Source organism: Tinamus guttatus, unplaced genomic scaffold, assembly GCF_059628265.1.
Source record: "Tinamus guttatus ecotype Peru unplaced genomic scaffold, ASM5962826v1 Tinamus_guttatus_pri_ptg000138l, whole genome shotgun sequence".
NCBI classification, from domain to species: Eukaryota; Metazoa; Chordata; class Aves; order Tinamiformes; family Tinamidae; genus Tinamus; species Tinamus guttatus.
The window spans coordinates 5,048,900-5,069,551 of record NW_028288672.1 but is presented as its reverse complement, the minus strand read 5'-3'; the positions used below and the strand labels follow the sequence as shown (position 1 = coordinate 5,069,551).

Sequence of the window (20,652 nt, the reverse complement as noted above, 5' to 3'; positions counted from 1 at the left end):
TGTTGTCAATGTTTGTAAAGCACACTGAGATTCTTCCTGAGGGATAAGAGCAGCTATGTGAAAGCAAGAGCATTAAGATCGTCACTGTGTGCGATGCACTTTATCTTTTTCCGTGTGGTAGAAACAGGCACTGAGGACAGGGGATAGTAAGCAGAGACGGGGCAAAGCACTTGCTCTAAGCAAATCCCAGGCAGGAATGGTTTGTGCTGTCAAAGATAAGCAGGCTCATCTCACACTGTTATTACAGAACATGACAATGCACTGATACAACACGATTAAAAAGTGTTGCCTGAGTAAAGAGGAAAGAAGATTGGGAATGGAATGACTTTTATTCAGTAGAATTTATTTGTTCTCCTTTTGTATGATTCTTCCCATTTTTATATGATTCTTACAGGAAAAACGGGCAATAAAGTCTGTTTCACCCTTGACACCCAACTGTGTGTGTTGCTGCATACTGAAATAAACCATTAGGCTCAGTGGACCCTGGATGGCCGTACAGCATGGACTGCGACTTTCCCTTTTTGAAAAAAAAAGCCTGAGAAATCTGTAAGTCATTAAATCTTCCTATCTGCACCTAGCAATTTTTTTCCCAGTGTTTCCCTATGGCCAAGTTCTCCTCTTGACCCATCTCCCAAGATGGATCCTTACCCACTTCCTGTAAGAGCAACACCAAAATTTATGCACTTTTTTACTATTCATGACTCTCTTGTTTTTTCTGATATGCAAGTCAGCCTAAATACTCTTATAATCAAACTACATTAGACCAGTGGTTGCCCCATGGCTTGTTTCTACGTAGCTTTCTCTAAGCTTCTGGTTACCTTCCCAGCAGCTGTTGGGAATGCTGATTTCAAAACTAATCCAAGCAATAAGGCAGTTCACATGCGCATGTTTTTCAGTGAAAGTTGATCACTGTTTGTGATGCAGCTGAGTTGTTAAGCTACAATCTGGATCTGGAATCTGCCTTCCTGATAGCCAGGGCGTTCAGCATGGTGGGTGTGCTGCTGTGAATTGCATGGAAAAAATCTGCCTTGAATTAGGATGCTGAACATAATTCCCAAGCAAAGGTTGGTTTAGGTACAAATTCACCTTCAACTTTATCTCACTTTTCATTTCTCCAGCATACAGCAATGGAATTATCTTTTTCTCCCTTGTGACTCCACGTTTACGACCTCACCATGTCCTGGACAATGGAATCATCTGGCGTAGAGAAAAGCAGCTGAGAAATTATTCCTTCAAATGCCTACAACACTTGCTTTATCCTCTTTGCTCTGCCGATGCCCCTGTTAAATGTAGGTGATGACGCATCTCTTGCAAGAACAGCACAGTGTGCACAGTTTTCAAGCTATGCCAGTCTCTAGGGAGAAAGAGCTACAGCTTGTCCCATCAGTCTGTCTCATGGTCCTATTTGGAAGCCAGGCGAGATTACTGACCCTTAGTCTCTTCTTTGGACTCCTAATTCAGGCTAGGCCTGTAGAAGCAGTATACAGAAATGGCTATATGCTTGTGTGTGTGTACGCATATATTTAATATCTATATAATATAGATATATAGATAAAGATGTATTTATATATTTACACGTATATATAAATATATGTAAACATATAATGGGAAGGAGGGGGGAAATCACAGCATTAGTATTGAGGGGAGGAAGAAAGCTCAGGAATCATGAGGAAGAAGATAAGTAAAATGCAGTGCAGCAGAGAAAGAACACTAAAGAGGTGCTAAGGAGAGGAGCAGGCACTCAAAGGCTGTGCTCCGTGTGGAGACAGCTGCCTGGAGGGGACACGCTGCGGGGAGAAGGGAGAGAAGGCCAGGGCCGCTGTGTGAGGACGTGCAGAGAGGAGATGGCAGGAGAGAAGAGGCCAAGGAGGTGCCTGAGAACAGCATGAGAATGTGAGGAGGGCCAGGATGGAGCATGAGGGTGGCCAGTGGAGGTGAAGGCAGGAAGGAGGCCTGCAAGTTCATTGCAGTGGAGAGGGCGCGGGAGGAGAGCTCACGGGATGAGGCACTGGTGCCCACACATGGCAGAGGGACAAGGAGAGACAGGCTGAGGAATGAGGGGTGCAGAACTGGTAGGACAAGGAAAGGGTGATCACTGGAGGTAGATAAGCAGAAGAAGAAGATGGGAAATCCCAGGCATGCACTGTAGTTACGTTGTTTTTCCCATGCTCTATGGCAATTGGACCTGTTCCTGCAGTGTGGGACTGCAGCTCCAAACAAGCCAAAGCATCTGTCTGACGAGCTGTCCTCAGGCTCCAGGACTGAAATAGCCTTGTCCTGGGGACGGGCCATATCGCACTGCTGAGGACAAGGTTGTACAACACTCACTTCACTTTCCTGCAGCTTGCCCTGCCCTCACCCCAGGGGAAGTAGGGTTTAAACTGTGGGGTTTGCCCTGCTCAGGGGTGAATAGCACCCGTCAGATGTTGATCACATCCTTTCAGCGATGGGGCCACATGGCCAGAAGTGAAGAAATTTGTGAACGGCAGAGCAAAATTTCTTTAACTGTTGCTTGAAATATTTCATTGCTTGGAAAAAGGACATGACTACTCAAAAATGTTCCTTCTTCTGAAAGCTAGTAAATAGATTACCTGTGTTAGAAAGGATTCAAAAGCCACATCTAAAATCTAGCTGCTGCTGAGAGGATTCCTTCCCACTCAAAGTCAGAAACTTGCGCATGAAGTATCTAAATGATTAGACTGATCCTGCTCCTACAGAATAGGCTCTCTGTTCTTTAACTTTCTCTAATCTTAGTCCAGATATGATGAAAGGGAAGATATTTATGCCATTTTGTTGACTGAATAATGAGTTTTCATGGCTTGTATCTGTAATGTATAGTCTATTCCTTGCATGCAGGATTTCAGCAAGGTTGCAGGGTCATGAGTCTGGGTTTTCTGTTAGCATGTGGCAAAGCACTTGGGAGAATTGACCATAAACAACTGTCAGTGCAGCCATCATAGCATCTACATATGCTGTATACATATAGCTCATGCTCCACTCTCATTATTTCTGCATCACCAAGAAGTTCTTTGTACCACCACTGGTTTGGGTCAGCTCACACCTTACTTATCACAAGATCTCCTCCTAAGATGTTCAAAATGGTGTTGCAGTTTCAAGTGGAATATTCCAGGAAAGGTAATATCAATATTAGATGTATTTTTTCTTATTAACAATTGTACAGGAAGCTACGTGAGAAATAGAAATATTGATTATATTGATTATAATCTTGGATTTTTCTTTTTTTTTTTAGAGAAAAGTTCAAAAATGAAATCTAGAATAGTGTGTTAAAAAAGTTACTCAAAATGTTATTCAAAAAGGAAAAGAAAGTCAGAAGTTGGACATTCAATCACTCAACTTGAATTCATTTGAATTCAGTGCACCGAGATTTCCAGGACCCTTGCTTGATTTGGTATGCAGGCTGGAAAGTGCACTGGGTGGGTCAGACCGTTATTTATCCTTTTTTTTTTTTTTTTTTTTGGAGAAAATGAAACCCATATAATGTCTGAGAATAGGAACTGTTAAATGAGCATAAAAAGTTTCATACTGGAATGCTAATACTTGCAAAACAAAATTACCACTATCTTTATAAGAATACTTCTGAGAAAAATCAATCAAATCATTAGTGTGATAACCTAGTGTGATCTGAACTGCAGAAGTCATGGGCAACTTCAGCAATGCCTGATGCTCACAGGAGCTGAGTACTGAGCACTAAAGAAGTGCTGCATAAAGCCAAGCCCTCTAAAAAAGTGAACCCTGAGCAGATCGCAACAGGCACTTCAAATTAATGGATATTTTTGGACTTAATGTCTCTACATCTCTGTTCTTTCTCTTTACAACAGAAGGCTCTTTACCAGCTCTCCTGAAATGGCTCTTAGACAAATAAAATCCTAGTATGCTGAAGAAGAAGACCGAAAAATACCGAAAGGCTGTTTGTTAGAAATGTATGAACTCCCTCACACTCTGAAGAGTAAGGCTGGGGACTCTCGTGTACAGAATCAATGTATATGACTATAGACTTATGCAGTCAAGAACTGTGTTAGAGTACAGATCAACAGATCAGTAATAACAAACATAATTTCAGCATTTTTTGACTTGTGAGGGCTTGACTTTTTGATCTTAGCATCATTTCTCTGTGTGTAATATGCCATACATTACAGAATAGCTCTTCTAGCAGCTGTTTAAAAGAGTGCTTTAAACGTTCATGGGTTTCACAGTCATTCATATCTCCTGTTTCATGTTGTATGGAAATTTGGTCTAAGCATCATTTTCGCAATAAAAAAACAAGAAAATAAGAAAATAAGAAAAATGAATAGAACTTCCACTCACTCGCGGTTTCATCTAAATGCATCTGACACGTTTCTTTTTCTTTGCAATATCTTATGAAATCATGAAGGTAACATTCATATCTTTGTAAGCCAAAATATTTTGCTCATTCCTCCTTTTCATTTTATGCAAAGATTTGCTCAATACAAATAACCTGCAAATATTTATTTTGATTACACATGCACAATATTCTTTAGTCTGCTTTATTAATATTTTCCGTGTTAAGAAAACATAAGCTTTTTAATTCTACTGCTTTAGCAAACTAAACTTGATGAAATTCACAAAGAGAAGTGCTAAGAGGAAAATGGAATTTATTTACCACATCTGTCCATAAGAATTATGCTGAATCTCCTCTATCATTGCTAGTAAAACAATATGCATAATAATAAAAACTAATGAACAATTTGGCTAAATATCATGCACTCAGTACTAACATCTAATCCCTACTAAATAAAGACAGATGGTCCTGGACAAGAAGAATCACAGAATAGTTAAGGTTGGAAGGGACCTCTAGAGATCATCTAGCCCAGCCCCCAGCTCCAGCAGGGACACCTAGAGCACGTGGCACAGGGTGGCATCCAGGTGGGTTTGGAAGATCTTCGGAGAAGGAGACTCCACAGCCTCTCTGGGCAGCCTATTCCAGGGCTCTGTCACCCTCACAGTAAAGTTCTTCCTCACATGGAGATGGAACTGCCTGGGTTTTAACTTGTACCCATTACCCCTTGTTCTGTCGCTGGCCACCACTGAGAAGAGTTTGGCCCCATCCTCTTTACATTCTCCCCTCAGATACTTATACATATTGATCAGCTCTCCTCTCAGTCTCCTCTTCTCCAGGCTGAACCAGCCCAGCTCGCTTAGTCTTTCCTCATAAGATAGATGCTCCAGTCCCTTAATCACTTTCATTGCTCTGTGCTGGATCCTTTCTAGAAATTCCACATCCCTCTTGTACTGGGAAGTCCAGAACTGCACACAGTACCCCAGGTGTGGTCGTACCAGAGCTGAGGGGCAGGATCACCTCCCTCGACCTGCTGCCAACACTCCTCCTGACGCAGGTCAGGATCCCATTGGCCTTTTTGGCCACGAGGGTACATTGCTGCCCCATGGTTAACTTGGTGTCAACCAGGACTCTCAGATCTCTCTGTGCAGAACTGCTTTCCAGCAGGTCAACCTCTAATCCGTATTTATTTTTTTCAGCTTCCATTAAATGGTACATTAAAATGTTAGTTAAGAACACTAGGTTTTATTACTTAATAACATTAGCATTTATCAGTATAGATGTGATCCTTTGTTAAAAACAACTTTTCTCTCTATTTCTCTCTCACAGAATAGAGGTGATTAGGTATTGCTTGGCCTCAGTGTTTCTGGAAAATATCTGTAGTTTGACCATCATTCACTGTTAGTAGAGAAAATAAATGTGAGGTTTAGGTTTTTGAGCCATGGTTTCTTTTATTGGGTTATATCTATCCATATAAAGATAGTATCAGAATAGCATATCATTTATTGGAGGACATGAATGGATACTCCTATGAAAATAGGATTTAAGGACTCTCCCAACTGCAAATCAATGAGCAATAGCAAGCCATTGCCTTTTACCAAAATGGCCACTAGAGGCCTCATTTGCTACGTTCTGTCAGATTTTATAGCCATTAACAGTGTTGTGCATGGATGGAGGGCCCCAGTCCACCCTAAAGCTCTGTGAAATTCTGTTAACTCCAGTAGCACAATGTAATCCTCCATTTAAAAAAAAAAAAAAAGCACGAGTTTCAAATAAACATGTCAGGTTGATTCTCCCTCGGATGATTCTTGAAAAAGGCAAATCGGTAAATAATCCAGTTGTGTGATTTGCCACAGGCCAGGCATGACAGTCCTGGAGCGGTGCCTCCTGCACCCTTTGGCCCGCCAGCCCTCCCCGTTCCTGTTGCATTCCTGCTGATTACGACGTCTTCCGAGTGCCTTGGCACGATAACCGCATGGCTCCACAAGATAACTGTGGAAATGAGAACAGCTCCGCTGTACAGCTGTGAGCCCCGTGGCGGCTCAGGATTAAATGCATTTTTATTGTTCTTCTTCCACCGTTGTTTGAATGCAAAGTCAACATAATTGTGTCTGTAATTTTATTTTGTGCAGTTCCCCTCCGTGCGGTTGGTATTCTCCCGCGAGCAGCCTGCTCTAAATATGGCAATGGTCAGTGTGTCAATAATCCCCCTCTTCAAGGGACCTGCAAACACTGGTGTTGGGACATTCTTTCTGTTCAGATGTCTCGCTGACGTCTGATGCTTAAAACAGAGCATGCTTTCATCCCTCCGAGCATTGTCGCAGGGCCCCGATGATTACTCTTAAAAGGGTGCCTCAGCTAGTCAGGGAAACAGTTGCTGACCAAACGAGATACAGCTTGCTTGATTCAGCCTTCTTGAATGCCTGATCATTTTAGTTTGATATCGGCCTGATCAAGCGGGACCATGTCTACCTTTGGCTACAGAAGAGAGCTTAGTAAATATGAGGACATTGATGAAGATGAGCTCCTCGCTTCTCTGACCGAAGAGGAGCTGAAGGAATTGGAGAGGGAGCTGGAGGACATAGAACCTGACCGTGCCGTTCCAGTAGGGCAACGGCAAAAGAGTCTAACAGAGAAAACCCCAACGGGGACTTTCAGCAGGGAAGCGCTGATGGCCTATTGGGAAAGAGAGACCAGAAAACTCTTGGAAAAAGAAAGGCTAGGTGCATGTGACAAGGTAAGACACTAAAGCTTTTGCTGTTCTCTAAGAATATGTTGGCTTATTCTTGCATGATATTATCCAATTTACTGTTTTTCCCCTCTTCAATCTCTTTTAGTATTGCTGGTCATATGTTTGCATTTGCTCAGGGTCTTTGCTCGCTCTCTATCAGGAAACACCCTAAGAACTCATATGAGAGCAAAAGAAAATCCTGTAAAAAGTAACTATCTTTAGTGATTAAAATAGTATGGGAGTACAGTTCTAAAGGGCTGGGTAGAAGTAACAGCTGGGTAGTGATATGGACTTTGAGGTAACTTCTGATGTTGTTTAAGAGAAAAGATTCTTTTCTCTTTCACTGAAGAAAAATCTCAGTGTTCCTGACAATATGTCAGGAAGAGAATTTTGAATATGAAGTCAGGAGTAGAGTAAGGTGGCCAACCAGCTTCAGTTTAACTTCAGTCCAGTTGTCATCCCTTGGGTCCTTGCAAAAGCAGCTTGTGAAACTGCACTCTCAAAAAGCAACTTTTGTGCTCATATTAGCTCCACATATTTTCCAAGCAATACAAAATTTTGGCATGTGTATAGCTCATTAGTTTTTAAGTACTGTTTCATATCAAATTCTGACTCTGCTTATAGATACAACTTTGGCTGTTGTTTAAAAATACATATTAGAAAAAGGTGAAGGCAGCAAGTTAGAGATGAGAGCTCAGTCAGAATTTCCAAAAGACTCAATTCACTGAACTCAATTCATTTGCCCAGGAAATAACTTACAGTTTGTGTTAGATAAAATATTTTCTTAATTAAAAAAAAAGTCATCTGGATTAAATTAGCTTCTAATAATAATATTCTAGATTAGTTTAAAATACTAGTGAATGGTGGTATAAGGTATTTTTAAGCAAGAACACAGGCAACTAGCTGTCATCAGACCATTAGTATCAGCTTGCAAACATCAGCTGCCCTCCCTGTTAAGTCTTAGGGAAGGAACAGCAAGATTAATGTTTTCTTCTAGCTGAGTCTTTAATTCCCACTTGGCATCTCCAAAGAAGATCCTGAACAAGTCTGTTTCAATGTCTTCTATGGTAGTTTTTTTTTAATTTATTTATTTTTTTTCTTTTCTGTTGTTTAGACAGAATGAGTGGTGGGTACTGAATAAACCCTAAAGTGCATGCCAAAACTATTCTACTTTTAGTTTGATAAGAGACTTTCTAAATTAGTCCACAAATATGAAAATGTGCTGATGTGGATGGCACAAATACTCCCTCCACAATAAGAAACTTCTGTGTTTCTTAAAAATGAGCTCCTTCTTGCCTTCACATGTCTGAAAATTAGGCACTTAACTCTGGGATTCTTCTATAGCTGCTGGAAAGAGATTGTCCCTCCGGAAGACAAGCATCCTACCTACCTTTTAGGTAGCCTTTTAGGCTGAGTGACTTGACTTTCAGAGCTATTTATGTCTCTGTACTATCTTAGGCTTAACTCTTCAACAAGCTGCTATTATAATATAAAGTAAGAGGGAGTCCCGCAGTGAATGCTAACCCAGTAACAGTGCGTACCTCTATACAGGAACTAAGGGAGGAGTGACCAGTATTGAAAAACTGTTGTTCAAATTGTTATTGGTTATGATACTAAATGATGCCCGTGACAGGAAACCGAATCTACCTTTGCTCTCATAACTGTAAATAATAATAATAATAATAATTGAAACAATTGTGGAATTTATTTTGTTAATCTAGTGCCATCAAAACATACTACCAGTTCATTCTGAAGCACAAACTTCTGCTCTTATGCAGTCCTGTAGAGGAATTAGTATTATATATGCCCAGGTAGATTAACGCATAGGAAGAAAGATGCTTCTGTGAATACTTGGTGTGTTTGAATTGTAGAAGTTTGCATGTATTTGCAGAAGTTTCATATATAAATCTTGACCCCGTAACGAACCCCTGTTTCTAAACGCAGCACAACGCGCGTTAGCTAAGAGTCTTCCCACACAGAATTCACATGAACGGTCATGGCGATGGGTCCTGACCCAGCAAGTCCTCCGTGCGCTGGACTCACTGACTCACACAGGACTGACGGGAGGTTACATTTAGCGTGTCCTGTTTCATTAGAGTCAAGCTTCTCGGAACAACCAAATTATCGGCTGTCTTGACTATCCCAGCACTACGTGGGATTTTGAGATGGTATCATGCAATCTGTTACTACTGGAGTTACTGTTACTACATTTTTAGAACCAAATAGTTAAGCATTTTTTAAATTGTACACATTTCTAAAAATATGCTGTTGTTTTTGTAACGCTTTATTTTGCTGGAAGTACAAAATGGAGTCATGTCTCCACTCAATGCTCTCATCTTTCTTTCGTGTTTTACACATACTGAAATATGAATGTCGATAAACCAGTACATGCAGAACAACTACAATTCTGCAAAATTTTATCAAAATTTAAAGATGTAAGTAGATAGGTATATGCTATGGCTTGGTCCAGGACACCCAAAAGGATCTAAGAACTTTGGGGACAAGAAGTTGAAGACTGGTTGTACTCTGAGGGTCCATTCATGGTCACTGCCTGTGGAGAACGGTTCTCCACAGTAATAGGTAAGAGCACCATGCAGAACTTCTTGGAGAAGTGGATCCAAATGTGCCATTTGGTGCACGACGCACACTAAAATACCTTGGGGTTTAGACAAGAGCAGTACTGGGTAGGCAAAGGGTTATAACCAGTTACGCTATGGCAGCTGACCTGTGACAGCTGCTTGGAGCACATTCTTAGCTCTTGGCAAGCTTGAAGTGATTTGGGGAATACTGGTGTGTGATTACCTGGTACCTGTAGGAATATATGTCAATCTCTTCTCTGTAAAAAGCTTCCAAGTACACACAGCCTTAGAGAGCATCCATATTCTTTTCTATATGACTGTATTATTTTGCATGGCAATACGCATGTTTACACATGTAAACACTACTTATATACTAAATCAGGACATTCTTTTGCCTCCATGGATGTACTAATACACGCATGGAAATCTGAGCATTGATGCAAGTGTTTAATTTTTATGAGATCAGCATGATTTGTTTCTCACAGATCATGTCCGTTCTGAAACTGCAGTCTTGTGTCTCTGCTGGCAAGGATCCATCCATATCTATATTACACCACCTTGTGAACATGCCAACACATAGAAAGCATGAAGTATATTCATGTTGCAATATCTTATATCAGTTTTTCTCTTGGTAGAAATCTTTGACATCAGTAAAACTATTTTAATTTGCACTAAGCATTTGTCTTTAAAGAAAATGAAAAGAATAGTAATTAAAAGGTATTAGGCACTGAAACAATGTTTCTATTCTCTCAACTGTCTCTGTTTCTCTGGATTTATTTTTAGCTTTTAACACTAAGCTGTATAGTTTCAAGGGTTCTTTTTGTTCAAAATGACAGTAGTTACATTACTGCAATCATGTTTAACACCCACACCTCCATTCCTGCTCAGGAATCAGAGCAAGAAGAAGACAATGCAGAAGATATTCAGGAAGAATGTTTCACAGAGAGCAACAGTGAAGTCTCTGAGGAAGCGTACACTGAAGAGGATGAGGATGAGGAAGAGGAGGAGGATGAAGAAGAAGACGAAGATGAAAGTGATGAAGATGAAGAAAAGCAAAATGCTGCAGCTGGCGAAAGAACTTTGAACTGTGAAGGTGGCAGGAGTTCTGACCACAGTAAACGCAAGAAAGGCAGCAGCCAGGACAATGAAACCCTTTTCAATGGCCACAATGGAAAAGACACAGACAGTCCGAGCTTTAAATCCAGTGCCATCCACCCTTGTGGAAATCCCACTGTTATTGAGGATGCTTTGGAAAAAGTTAGGAACAATGATCCCGACACCACAGAGGTCAACCTGAATAACATAGAAAACATCACTTCACAGATGCTTATACAGTTTTCTCAAGCCCTCAGGGACAACACAGTAGTTAAGTCATTCAGTCTGGCTAACACGCGTGCTGATGACAATGTTGCAATAGCTATTGCCGGGATGTTAAAGGTGAACGAGTATATCACTAGTCTGAACATTGAGTCAAATTTTATCACAGGCAAAGGGATACTGGCCATCATGAGAGCTTTGCAGACTAACAAGGTTCTAACAGAATTACGATTCCATAACCAAAGGCATATAATGGGCAGCCAGGTGGAAATGGATATAGTTAAGCTGTTGAAAGAGAACACCACTCTAGTCAAGCTGGGATACCACTTTGAGCTTGCTGGACCAAGAATGAGCATGACAAGTATCCTGACAAGAAACATGGATAAACAAAGGCAAAAGCGTATGCAGGAGCAACGGCAACAAGAGCCCAGTTGCAACGGAGCAATCAGTCCTAAGACCAAAGTCTTGCAGAAAGGAACTCCTCGGTCCTCACCTTATGTGTCACCTAAGAGCTCACCTTGGTCCTCTCCCAAGCTCCCTAGGAAAGCCCCAGCCACAAAAGGTCAGGTCCCAGCTCCAGCTGCAGCACCTCCACCTCCTCCACCTCCGCCTCCTCCCCCACCTCCGCCTCCTCCCCTAGTATTTCCAGAGAAAAAGGTACCAACTAGGAATATAGCTGAGGTCATCAAACAGCAAGAAAGCTCGAAAAAAGCCTTACAAAATGGACAGAAAAAGAAGAAAGGCAAAAAGAGCAAAAAAAGAGAGAACAGTATATTGAAAGAAATTAAAGATTCTCTAAAATCAGTCTCAGACAGAAGATCAGAAGAAGGTTCACGACCCTCCACTCGACCCTCCACCCCACAAAGGTCTCTCCATGACAATCTTATGGAAGCAATTCGAGCAAGCAGCATAAAGCAGTTAAGGCGGGTAAGTAGGAGATCATCTTTCAGCAACAGATCATTGCTCTCAGATATAGCACAAGCTTAATTAATTTTAGTACATATATATTTAATAAAAAGGATATTTAGAAACATGAATACAAGAAAATATTTGGGAGGAGTCTTTCCTCTGATTAGTCTTTTCTCAGCACACATTTTATTTCTTTTCATTTTATTACTTATTCATATTTATTTCATATATTTCAAAATTATGTCTCCATTTTTTATTCATTTTATTTTACACGTTTTAGTTTTATTCATTCTTCTATTCATTTGTATTTCTGTTTGACTGTAGTTTCAACAAAAGTGGGATACTGCTGCAACCCAGGTTCAGGCTTGTTTCAGCAAATGATGCTTAGCACTGTAATCTTGGGAATGTGCCTGGAACACAAACAGGAATCTCTGGAGCATAACATACGGCAAGTCTGTTGTCACAATGTCTCCCAAGAAATGGACTTGCTTTCTTGCTCTAACAAATAAAGCACTCAGAGCTAAAGTTCTTTCAAACAGCTCTAAGCAGAAGAGGAGGAGAAAAATATTTAGTTTTATGGAAGAGGTGAACTTATTTCTGAGAATCTTTAGTGGGCTGAGGTATTATGAAGATTAGATCTTCATAATTAAGACTAGGAACATCTGTATATCACAATGACCTCTCATCATCACGTCACACAGACAGGCAGGCAGCTCAGTTGATGGTTTCCAGGCTGAACAGCAAATGTAATGAGCCTCCACCCCCCTGGTTTTGCAGGTGGAGCTTCCAGAAGCCCTTCGGTGAGAGCGCGAGCCACGGAAGAACCAGAGCACCACAGTGGTCAAGGGGAGGTTGCTGATCTGTTCACTTGTGGTAAAATAGACTGTATAGCAAGCTGCTTCCAGAGTACACTCTTAGATTTGAACCGTTTTTCTTTCCTTTTAAAAGAAATGAACCCACTAAACATTAAAAAATGCTTTAAGCATACATCCGCCGTGTAATTTGTAAATATGGAAATAATTTTCTTTTTTTTTTATTTAATGAGATTTCCGTTGAGAAATTTCTGCTTATTTAGATATTCTTTTCAATATCTGATTGCACATCACTGTACAAGTTCATTGCACTGAGAATTAATAGTTTACTGACCTGCAGTTTCTTTTTCTTTTTTTTTCCATGAATTTACAATAAACGCTGTTTGAAGCTTTTAAGCGGAAACATAGTCCTGGATTTCTGTGAATGTTTGTTTCACATCTGTAAGCACTAGGAAGGTCTCACTGAAAAGTATCTGGGCTCATTCTCAGTTGCCTCAATCAAGCCTACCTGGAGGATGGTACCTGAGCTCATATGTGAGTGCAATTCCATACAGCATGGAAGGAATTGGTTCCTAAGCTATGTACAATTAAAATTAAGCTGTGAGCTGTATCCAGCCACTGCTATGCAAGCTCCTAATCCTTGATCTAACCTAAGGTTAAAGTGTGTGATGTAGTTAATGTTGACTAAAAGGTTGAGGATTAATTTGGAGATTTTAAGGATACGGCAGAATTATTCAAATGAGATCCACTCAACATGAGTGTAAATTACAAGTGTATCTAGGCAGAAATAACCCTGATGCAGAGATTCGCTCAGACAGAGAGACTTGAAGAGCAGTCTAGCGTTCAGGTGGAAAAAGACCTTCATATGATATCAACAAGCTGGGTGTGAATATTCAGTATGGTACAGTGAAAGCAGAGCCAATATAATTTGAGGATGCATGAGGTATCACATCACCGATGATGGCATGAATAGCCCTTCTTCATATAGCATTAGACAGTCTCCCTCTGTTAGATTAATGACAGTTCTGGGTGTTTCAGCTAGCGTGAAGACAGTGATAACGTGAAGAAAACTGAGCAGTAGCCAAAATGTAGAAGGTGAAGAGGAGGTATAAGTTTTGGAAACATTGCTAACTATTAATGAGTTTGCTCATTACAACAATTTATATTTCTTTTGCACAAACCATGCTGAAGAGAAGTAATTATTTAAGGTTACCCAGAAAGTACACTGGAGTGTTGCTGAAAAAAATGCAGCTAGGTTTGTATCTTGAAATAGTCATGATGTAGATTCCCCAGAAAAGGGAGAAAACTGCTTGAGAGAGACATCTTAAACATATCTTAATGGAGCTATCAGGGAATGGTCAGAAAGGTTACTGCTATGGCAAGAGAATGGTAAAGTCATTATAGCTTTGCTATCTTAAATGCCTTTAGTTTTATAATTACTGAGTAGAAGCCACCCAACCAGTTTAAAAGTAACTAACTGAACCGCTTTCCAAAATTTTTCCTCTTGTCTCAGGATCACAACAACTCATACATATTTCTAGATCCAGTATCCAGAGGATATATGGTATATACCATTAATCTTTCTTTAGCTGCTTTTATAATTACATAGGCTACCATAGCATAAATCCAAACCCATTATTGTTATTCCATGATGCCAAGGAATATGGAGCTTGAGATCTTTTGAGCATGGAAGTAATGCAGTAACATCTGGAACCCTCTCCTGGAACTTTGACCATATCTGGGAGAAGACCTGCACGCCCTGGCTTTGCACTTAGCAGCTTTGTGAAGGATGAGACAGAGCAAAATGTGTAATCAAATGAGAGAGAGCAACTAAGAAGTTGCAAAGGAAAATGAAAAGATAGGGACAGGACTCAGGGAAAGCACACTGGAGAGGTTTTGGAGGAAGAAAATGGAAAAAAAAAACACTAAGAGAACAGGGAGGGCAAGAAGTGAGGAAGTTAACTTACTACAGGAGATAAAAAATGATGTGGAAAAAGAAGATAGTGTGGAAAAAAAAAAGAATACTGAAGAGAAGAGAAACAAGAAGAATGCAGAAGGAGAAAATCTAGAAAAGGAAGAAAAAGAAGATGAAACTCATCTTCCAGGTCAGTAGCAACTTTTTGAATTGCTCTTTTATATCTTGTATATTCGGGGCAGGGGGAATGGACAGAAACCTTAAGAAGATGGATTCAGTTTGCCATGCTGGCTGCGTCTGCTGACAAATTGCTCATCAGTCCTGCCTGGTACCAAGTTCTCTCTGCTGATGGAGATCAGTTTCAACTAAAATGTAAAGTCACAGAAGCTCTGATCACCGGTGGTTATTTATGAACCTATGGCACACTCTCTCATGAAATGTCAGTCTGTCCTAGCCAAATTATCATCTGGGTAGTTACTTTCTGCCTGCATAAATTTCACAGCAGTTTCACTTGGAGACATTTCAAAGCGCCTCTCCTCTTGGCAGTCCTGTTGCAGGCCCCTTAAAACATGTTGTTTTGCCCCACATTCTCCCCAGGAGAATTCAGTTTTGCTGCTGATGGTGCTGAGCTCCCCTCCAGGTGGAGAAGCAGCTTCCAAGAAGAAATTTCTTTTCCTGTCAAATAGACAAGTGAGCACCATAAGAAAAGCACACAGAACCGCTGCCTCCCAGGATGCTGGGAGGCAAAGTGCTGCACTGAAAACGAGTGTAGCCCAAAGCAGAGCTGGAAGGTCTCCACGCTGCGTTCCTGCTGAGCACAAGCTCCTCCTGGGAACAAATACCTACATCTGTGGATTTCCCCAGGGACCAGGTCCTACCTGGAAGCTCAGGTCACATTTTGCACCACTCTATCGAGGCATATGGAGACAGATAATCTCCTCTGGAGGCCTGGCTGCTGCCTGTTTGACCCGTAAGGAACGTGGTCCCTGGGTCAACTGCCACGTGTGCAGTGCTGAGACAAGCGCTGACAGGAAAGGCCAGGCATGCAGGTGCCTCTCCTCATGGAAACCCATTCCCTGCCACGGGAGGAAGGCCCTTCACTGTCCAAGAAGGGTCAGAGAAAGCAAATGCACAAAAACCTGTCAAAATGAATTGAACAGTAATACAAAGGGCGAAGGAAACACTGCAAGAATGCTGGGTGACACTGAAGAGGTAAAGGGACCAGGGAGGAGGTTGTATGTCTTTAGGAACAGTATTTATCTCATAGTCAGTTACAGACATGACCAGGCCATGTGGGCTTCTTGGTGGCTGAGAGCCACACAGTGTCTTTGTGCAGCCCCACGGCCGCTCTTCCGTGTGTCTCCGCGGTGCAGTCACACAGGTGGAGCAGGGGACAGGCTGCGGTGACACGGGGTGGCACAGGCTGGGCCCCCTTACAGAGACCCCTCTGCACAGTCCAGGGTAGCCCAGCTAGAAGGCACTAGCGCAGCCGTTGTCTTGTGCCTTGGCCTTCCCCTAATATAAAGCCATGTGAGTACCCATGCCATACAACCGATGTGAAAGGACTGACATGTTGAAGTACAAGAAAGGTCAGAGCCTAATTAATACCTATAATTACAGAACTGACTTTTAATTTCTGTCTCATCACCTAGGGAATGTGTCTTAGCTTTTAGAAAGAAAAACGGCTTGCAAAATTCTAAGATAATTAATTTCTACCTCTTTTGAAAGTCCTCCTTTTTGCTGAGTCCCTTTTTTAAAACTTAAGGAGAGTGACCTATGCTGTCTTGTAGCTGGGGAATTTAGCCATGGGAAGAGGTTTGTCTATGAATTTAGCTAGGGGAACAGGTTATGCTCAAGGCCTCTTCCTCACCTCTATGCCAGCTACACCCACCCCCCGCCCCAATCCAACACAGAAAAAAGAGAAAAAAAAAAAAGTGAGTATCCAAAACTTTCCCTCCTTCACCCATACTCTTCCCTCAGAAGCTCATCTCCATATACGAATATATGAAAGTAAATGACTAAGGGAGATGAAGGAGAGAATATCTGTCCATAAGGTAATGACAGAATGAATTCGTCCTACCTTAAAATGAGGTAATCATGGAAAGGTAAATACAATATTTGGATGTAACAGAAGAGCTAGTTCCAAGAACTATTCACTGGTACAGGCCCAAGTGAAACATCATCTGGAAGACTGCATGCATTTCTGGTAACTAATAGTCAAAAATAAAAAAAAGCTATTTGAATTGGAAGAGGGGCAAAAAATGGCTAGGGTAACTGGGGAACTGGAGAGGCTATATCCCATGAGAAGGGAAGAGAGCAGGTGGTGGGATCAGTCTAGCCAAACAAAGGTTCTAAAGGATTTCAGCTCGTATCTATAAATACTGCAAGGGGAAAAGAGCTATTCAGCTACAGGGCACTGTTAGCAGTAGGGAAAATAAAAGGATATTGACTGTGCATGGCTACGTTTGAACTAGGAATTAGAAGAAATTTCCCAGCTAGTAGAACAAGGAAGTTCTTGAAACAGTTTTCTCATTGAGGAAAAGTGGGGAAAAAAGCCAATTTACTCTTAAAATAATGCAAAAAAAAGACTAAATTGCCAATTTACTCTTAAAATAATGAAAAAGCTAGCTTTCAGTAGCAGATGTGTGAATCTGATACTAGAACATAAGGTCCTTCCACTGTTATTTTAATGCTCTTGGGAGTGATAGATCCCACAAGGTCTTCAGGCTAGAATAGAATTAAAAATTGTAAAAACTTCCTACCATTTGTAGCAAATTCTTTAGTTTCAAACAGATGCCAAGCATATATAGTGTTAGAAATAGACTATCACAAGGAAGCCAGTCTTCTACTAGATTCTAGCTTACTACCATTTCCACTAGATACCAGCAAGACTCAAATACCTACTATAAGGACCAGAACTTAGTTCACAAATCACTGTATGTAGCTAGGCCTGACCAATTTCTTGTCTGATTGTTGGCTTCTCATTCACATAAGAAACAAAGCATTTTAGATGCATTCAATAACTACAACAAAAGTTTCCCTCAGTTTGCCAGTTCAACTACTTCATTTTGCATGCTAAGTTATTGAAACCGGTTATGAAAATGATGCTTTAGAAGCAAGGAGAAAACCTTCAAACAAGAGACAAATCTTGCTTAAAGCTGAAATTATATGCCTGTAAATACTCCTCAGAAGATGTTCTTTAGGAGAACCTGCTGATTTGCACCAGTTACTTTTATATCAGAGGCATGAGATATTTGTGTTTTCAGACACAGCTAAGCTATGTAAAATGTCAGAAAACTTACAGGTTTTCAAGTCTAAATGAAGTTTCTGAACATGTCTGCAATTTTTGTAACACCTTGATCAGTTCATTTGATCAATTGCCTTGCTCTTAGAAGCACAGAGGATTAGTATTTAATGGCTACCAGCCAGAAAAGGCCTTTAAAAGCTGAGGGGGGTCATCTCCAAATCCCACCTCAGCATAGCAGCTTGGGCTTCCCTCCCTCCACATAGCTGTCTGCATCGCTGGATCCAAGAGGAAGGAGGATTAAGAAGTGACTGGGCTGCATTTGAGGGCTGTGATTGCAGTTTGTGCAGATGGGCGAGCGGTGTGAATGTGGATTATGTGACTGGGGCGACAGGGAGCGGTACCGGTGCAGCTCCCAGTACGGACTGCCCCTTTTCCCCCTGCCCACACCAGGCTCCAGCTTACCAGCTTGCACGGTCAAGCAGAGCAGCTCTGCAGGCGACGGAGTCAGGCACGGCCTTGGAGTTGCAGGGTCTGTGAAACCTTGCCCTGACATCAGAAAGGTGAAAGGATGCATGATAGCTAGTGAGCAGCTTTTCAAAAAGACAGTTATCTCCTAATACAATGAACCCTGTTTACCTGTAAAATACAATTACAGGCTCACTTTTAGTGAGTTTCTGGAAAGAGCCACTGCACACATCAAAGCCTAGTTTGCTGGGTTGTGGCCTGAGCTGTGTTTCTGCTCTTTGAGTACTCTGGGTACACAAACACTTTTTTTAAAGTTTTTTTTCTTTTTAATACTTTTTTTTAAAAAACTTTGCTTTGCTTTGGTGATGTGAGCGCTGACTTGTCTCACAGACCTGCAAGACTCAAACATGATCCAAGATCTTCAGATAGCAGGAGCTGTAAGATGATTATTATTGTTATTAAACTAACAAAATAACATTGTCCAGCAGAATATTTCTAAGTGAATATCATTTGTGTCAGTGTAATTTCTAAACTGTAGAAGACACTACTAAATGTAGGAAATGCTCTCCACTGCTTCTTCAGTTGTTGGAAGCCATTACGCAAGCCCCATAACTAAACACAAGGCTCAAAATTTTTCTTTCTCTGGCCACTTCTATGAAAGATTTTGTAAATAAATGTAAAATAAGCCACAACTGTATGAATGTTAAAGCTGTTCCAGCTACGCAAGAATTCCTGTCAAAGACAAGTAGTTTCTGTCACAAAATCATCTAAGAAACAAACACATAAGGAACTGAAAGGACAACCCAAATTGTTTATCCATTTCTAGTAGAAAAAAGTAGAGCTATTTCCTGGGACATGCCTAGGAGACAATTTCCTAAAACTAGTGAAGTAAAATCTGCTCGTGGCATGTAAAAAGGTATTTCCATATCCAGTCAGACCATCTTTTTTCTTGCATAGGAAATATTCGGATTTTCATTTTCATAGGTAAGAACCTCTTTTTCCTTCTGCACCCACTTTATGCCACTCTGCTGAGGGTGTTTAGTCCTTGGCCCATGATATTTCCTGGGCTATCTTTCAGAAATATTCGGCATTATAGCCTTATTCTTTACTAACACGCTCACAAATGCTTTTCAGGGATGTAAACAAGCAGCACTTAGAGCAATGAATTTCACAGGCACTTGAAGGAAGTGTTTATGTGTATACAAAGTAAGACTACAGCTTCCACGGGGTCTCAGCTTACTGCTCCTCCACACTGTGGTGCACACATGTGGCTCAGGCAGCACAGGGAAATGTAATTTATATGCCTGCCTCCACCTTCCCTTTTCCATCTTCTTCTTGTCTCCTGTCAGGCTCATCTTCTGTCTGGCCAGTTCTCAGTCTCTGCTAGAGCTTCCTTGAAGGTGACTCAAAATAGTCCAAGTGAGAGCCAGTCGCTCCAAGCACCTTAATAACTGAATTTTAGGTGAAAAGAGCCGTCCATGCAGCTCCAGGAGAACTAGAGAACTATTGAGGCTTTATACAAGCCCTGGTACTTGCTGCCCTCTTTATGGCTGCCTCGCTGCAAAGTCTTGCCCCCTCTTGTTCCAAACCTGCAGAAAACTAATGTGCCAAAAAAAGGGGGAGGAAATGGAAAAAAAAAGGGAAAGGGGGAAAAAAGGGGGAAAGGGAAAAGGGGAAAAAAGGGGAAAAAAGGGGGAAAGGGGAAAAAAGGGGGAAAGGGGTAAAAAAGGGGAAATGGGAAAGGGGAAAAAAGGGAAAAAAAGGGGGAAAGGGGAAAAAGGAGGAAAAAAAGGGAGAAAGGAAAGGGGGAAGGGGGAAGGGGGAAGGGGGAAGGGGGAAGGGGGAAGGGGGAAGGGGGAAGGGGGAAGGGGGAAGGGGGAAGGGGGAAGGGGGAAGGGGGAAGGGGAAAGGGGAAAGGGGAAAGGGGAAAGGGGAAAGGGGAAAGGGGAAAGGGGAAAGGGGAAAGGGGAAAGGGGAAAGGGGAAAGGGGAAAGGGGAAAGGGGAAAGGGGAAAGGGAAGGAAAGGAAAGGAAAGGAAAGGAAAGGAAAGGAAAGGAAAGGAAAGGAAAGGAAAGGAAAGGAAAGGAAAGGAAAGGAAAGGAAAGGAAAGGAAAGGAAAGGAAAGGAAAGGCTGTTTTATTCTGATTTTGTTCCCTAGACCTTTAAAAACCAGGTTATCTCTGTGTTCCAGGCACCAGGGAGGTGAGGGAAACCTCTGGCCAGGAATGACAGGATAGGGGTATCCAGGTAACATGGATTTAGTTCAGCTTAAGCTATTACTGATCCATACGCTAAGCCCTTTGGGACCCGTATAAGAGACCCGTGGATGCCGAGTGCCTGGTGCAGCCGAGCACCCCCT

General features: G+C 41.5%; 1 protein-coding gene across 1 annotated transcript; it reads left to right on the top strand.

The window, feature by feature from the left end:
- Nucleotides 1–6,753: 6,753 nt before the first annotated feature.
- LMOD2 (leiomodin 2) lies at nt 6,754–12,828 on the top strand. The gene is made up of 3 exons (XM_088521893.1): nt 6,754–7,055; nt 10,517–11,872; nt 12,632–12,828. Exons 1-3 carry the CDS (start codon nt 6,783–6,785, stop codon nt 12,656–12,658), a joined length of 1,656 nt encoding a protein of 551 aa, XP_088378019.1. The 5' UTR covers nt 6,754–6,782; the 3' UTR covers nt 12,659–12,828.
- The last annotated feature ends 7,824 nt before the right edge of the window (nt 12,829–20,652 follow it).